Genomic DNA, 4,859 nt, shown 5'->3' with positions numbered 1-4,859 from the left:
TATCCACAACTTTATGCAGTACCAAATCTACTTGATATTGAGACAATTATTTAACAGAATTGATTTTCTTGGTGACGGTAAAGTGAAATAGTAACACTTTCTATTGCATGAAAAAAAATACTTTTCATATTAAATTGCATAGATTGTAAAAGTTGTGAACTTTCTTCTTTCATTTAATTCATGACCAATTTGCGAGCTGATCACATGCAAACAAAAATACAACTATTCTTGTGTAATTGCTAGATCAACGAAACTGATGACTGGCTCATGTGATAAAGATTGATGAAAATATTATCATATTGAATCTGAAACTATCATTTCATTTTTTTAAATATAACATTTTAAATGATGATTTGTGTGAATTTCTTTTTATCCTGGGTTGAAAAGGGTTGTTTATTTATAACTTGGATTTTGTTTAGAAATAAAAAAATAAGATTTTTGCTACTTCTGTGTTTTGTAATAAAATACAAAATTAAAAGACCCAAAAAGCCTAATAATTTTGATTCTTGTTTTTGATGAAATTTGAATACATATTGGCAAGATCTCTACTTGTAATTTTTTAAAAATGTTTAATTATTTCACAAAGGCTAGTTAATTGTCAATCATTTATTTTCTCAGGAAAGAGAGCTTGCCCGATTGAGACGTTTGAACAGAATTTATGATGACTACTATACATCTTTGGATGATCTGGACTTGGAGCTCCGGCTTGCTCGTATCCGGGCATCAAAATATTAGAGCAAGGTATCAGTTTATGAAGTTTATGAGAGTTATAAATTTTGACTCTCACATCTTTTCCACTGATATTAAAATGATGTCATAGCTAATCTAAAATTTGGTTATGTGAGATTGAATTTGATAGAAAATTTGTCTAGGTCTTATACTTCTATGTCAAATCTACTTTCCGTTGTGCCTTATGAAAAGGATGTGGGAGTTACTTTTGATTCACTTTTGAATTTTGATGTACATATTGATAATTGTGTGAGCCGTGCAAACAGAATGATGGGAACAATATATAGAACCTTTATAAGTCTTGATAAAACCATATTTTTATATTTGTATAAATCGCTCGTTCGACCAATTCTAGAATACGGAAATTGCATCTGGAGCCCATTGTATAAAAGACAATCTATTAGTATTGAAAGTGTACAGAGGCGAGCGACCAAAAAGATTTAAGCAATACAGTATTTATCTTATAAGGAAAGGCTAGAATTTCTTGACTTACCAAGTTTGAAGTATAGAAGAATTCGTGGGGATTTAATTCAGGTTTATAGATTGGAACATGGTCTGGATAGGATAGACTTTTCTGGGGTTTTTCATATTCTAATATTACTTTTACTAGAGGGGACAAGTTTAAGATTTTTGTCTCTAGATACAAAACAAACATAAGACAAAACTGGTTCGTATTCGTATTGTCCAGAAATGGAACAATTTGAAATTTGAAACAAAGAATGCAAAATCTATAGATTATTTCAAGGTGTTAGTAGTCAGTAATTATATGTTGGGAGATTTATATATGACGAATAATACTTTTTTGCATTACTGTTGACAGGGCTTTCAGTCTTGCATTATATATTATGCATTGTTATATTATTATGGTTATCTTCTATATGCGTGTGTGTGTATGTGTGTGTGTGTGTTTGTGTGTGTGTGTGTGTGTGTGTGCTTTGCATGTCACGGTTAAAGATATATGTTTGTACACCACAATTACATGAGTACATTTAAGTTGAAATACTACCTTTACCAGTGTATCATTATTGTAATCTTTAATCAATAGATTTATAGCATTACTATTAATATTAAGGGCATTCAAGGGATATTATCCTATTTTGCCCTATACCATATGTTATGTTATGTTATTAGAATCATCTGGTAGGAATTTGGGTTTTATCTTAAATAAATGAGTTTAAACTTAATACTATTGTAAAATTTTCAATACTTTAAAAAAATCTATATTAAAAGTCTATTTTAAAATCTCAGTTTATGATGACTTTACGGAAATCGCAAATTAATTATGAGTATTACATAATGAGCAGGACGGTATTATGACTGGGTGTAATAGGTTTTGAAACTTGACTTTATAACAAAAAATATGAAACTTGGGTTTATTTCCATTCCTTATGGTGTAGAGTAAATGTCATTTCTTACATTGTAAAAAAAGTTCATATTTTGTATTTTAAAAATTCTTAATTAATATTTTGGGGGTTCAATTCATCCCAACATAATACCAGTTTGAGGCAGTGGATCACATATATGAATCAACATATTAGCAAATCTATCTATCTATTCTATTGAACAGAATCCAGAGATGATCAACAAATACTACCCTATGTTTATAAAGAACGATGCAAGTCACTGGACATTGTACACGAGTTTAAATGCCTCACAGCTCCACACTTTTCTATTAAATTAATTTTGATGCGATGAAATGTCATGAAAGAAATTGGAATGGCAATCAAGTTGAATTTCACGAAATAATTTATTCTATAATTTTATGTACTTTTTACAGGTTTCAGGCAAATTTGAAAAGAGATAATCACCCCATTTTTATTTTTTTATGCTTCAAATTAGTGGATATAAATCTAACCCCCATTAGAGGATTTGTAAAAACTTTCAGAATCAAAATAGCATGATTGCCGTAATTTCAGATGAAATGATTACTTCAGAGCTTAATAGCCTTTATTTTTGTAAAAGATTACCTTTAACATTCATGATACTGTTACTAACTGCTAGCTTCGTTATATAACTTAAGCATTTATTTACTTTGATATATTTTTTAAAGATAGTAATAAAATTACAATCTTCCACAAAGGACGCGTCTGTCTTGCAGGGTAACAATTGGTCATGGTTTACTCATTCTGTGATATTGTATAATGTGTCTTAATCTACATGAGATATAAATGGTATTTCCTGTTTTTACTTAGTTATTTACTTACCCTTTAAAACTGCTAGTCTTTGAATTATTGAGATTTCCAGATGTAACCTTTCGCGTTGTCATGTTTTGAGCAATGCTTACATTTTAAAAATTTCATATCTCTTTTATTTTGTATAACATCAACTATTAGGGAAGAAGAACTCTATTTGTTTGTTTATTTTATTTTTTTTTTTTTTAATGATTTGCCATGTTTATACAGAAATCGATTGAAAAATACTAAACCTAATCATCTCATAGGTCACAAATCATTATTAAAAATATTTTACCAGAACTGATCAATAACATTGAAGAATATTTTCATTTGATCTGTCACGTTTTACCTCAACAGAGTTCAACGAATACAAAAATAATTTTTTTATGTAAGCTTTATTATTTTATTTTCAATTCAAAATTTAATTCGCATATTATTAAATCATTAAAACATTAAAATGGCAGCTCATTCATAAAGCAAAGAAATAAAGCAAGATGATTAATAACACCAAGGCTAAGATTACTGTGCCTTTTAAATACGCAAACATGATTTTTGTGTATGTTTCGAGTTTTTTCCCCATGAAATATATTATGATCATTCATTCTTATCATCTCAAATTGCCTTATGATTTTTTTTTCTTTATGACATATTCCTCTGCCCATCTCCTCATTTGTCTGTATTTTCTTAACCTTTTGAATTATCTATTTGCTCATAATATGAATATTAGTCACGTATATCTTCTAAATAAAATTCTCTTTTTAAAATTTTGATACTCCAATATTTTAAGATTTGGCATAGTTGGAATATAGAATATTTATATGAAATAGTAGTAATATCACTCAGGGCCTTACAAACGAAGAAAAAAATAAACAGACAACATCGGAAAAAGAAAACAATAATTTTTTATCATAAGAGAGCCACGATTGTAGGAAAATAAGTGTTTCTCGAGCTCCCCCGAAACCAGTGACTCCGTGATATTGTATTTTAACAAATAATTCCCCACTGATGATTTATAATGGTTTTTTAAAAATTTGTTTAATGATATATATGATGTATAAACTTCCACAGTTTAACCATTTTGAAGGTACCAACATTTAGACTTAATTTTTTCTTTACAACATCTGTGATTTAGATACATTTTATAATATTTATATTTAAATTTTGATATTTTGATTCGGAACACTGAAAAGGATAAATGCTAAAAAAATCCACATTCCTCTTTTTGTTTTATTTTACACATAATGTATCTATGATAAAATCTTATATTTACATTTTCTAGCTTCTGAAAAGTCTGAATTTGATTCTGTCTAATGTATCGTATGTCTCTTTAGTAATAAAATACAATGTAATCCTTGAATTGTTCTTTCATCTTTTATTTATCATTTACCATGGCTTATGAATCGTGACATAAGAGTGATCTAAGTGTCCTTTATAAATTCTAAACGATAAAGGATTTCTGTTCGATATCGTATAATGTCTCTTTAAGTGGGGTTTGGGAGAGGGAGAAGGTTAAACCTATGGAACATTTGCATGATATGCAAATGAACCTTATCATGTTTTACGCCTCAATTCCCTGTCCCATTTGTCTGTTCAAATAGGAGTGACTGGGTGGGGTTCCTGACCTCCCATAGTGGGAAGGGAGGTACTTACTTTATCTTCTTTTCCCCTGTATCTGTTTTCCAACATGCTTTCTGTCTTTGTCTTGGAATGAGATTTCTTGGTTTTGTCCTGGTCCTGGCCGGATACCCTGGCTGAGAGGGAAACAGCCAAATGTATAGTTAGTTTTGGGAGATGATATTTTTTTCCTTGTAAATCATCTCTCTGTTGTGCACCGTATTATGTTTTGTATACATATTATATATGATCTGTAAACATTTGAGTGTATTCCTCTTAATGGGGACCTGTGCTTGCGCCTGGATGAGACTTTTAGTGATCTCAAACTAAGTATTTTGATAG

General features: G+C 29.6%; 1 protein-coding gene across 3 annotated transcripts in view; it reads left to right on the top strand.

The window, feature by feature from the left end:
* Window positions 1-4,260, top strand: part of LOC144962890 (spermatogenesis associated 6-like protein) — a 21,683-nt gene extending 17,423 nt beyond the window's left edge. For all 3 annotated transcript variants that reach the window (XM_078896260.1, XM_078896259.1, XM_078896258.1), the window contains 2 exons: window positions 619-741; window positions 2,297-4,260. In XM_078896260.1, coding sequence (XP_078752386.1) covers window positions 619-735 — 117 coding nt within the window. In that variant the 3' untranslated portion in view covers window positions 736-741; window positions 2,297-4,260. The remainder of the gene's footprint in view (window positions 1-618; window positions 742-2,296) is intronic.
* Window positions 4,261-4,859: the final 599 nt, after the last annotated feature.

This window comes from Berghia stephanieae, chromosome 1, assembly GCF_034508935.2.
Source record: "Berghia stephanieae isolate SIO BIC M18660-M18661 chromosome 1, UCSD_Bste_1.3, whole genome shotgun sequence".
Taxonomy (NCBI): Eukaryota; Metazoa; Mollusca; class Gastropoda; order Nudibranchia; family Aeolidiidae; genus Berghia; species Berghia stephanieae.
Note: the sequence above shows the minus strand (reverse complement) of the source record. Positions and strands in the feature narration are given on the sequence as shown.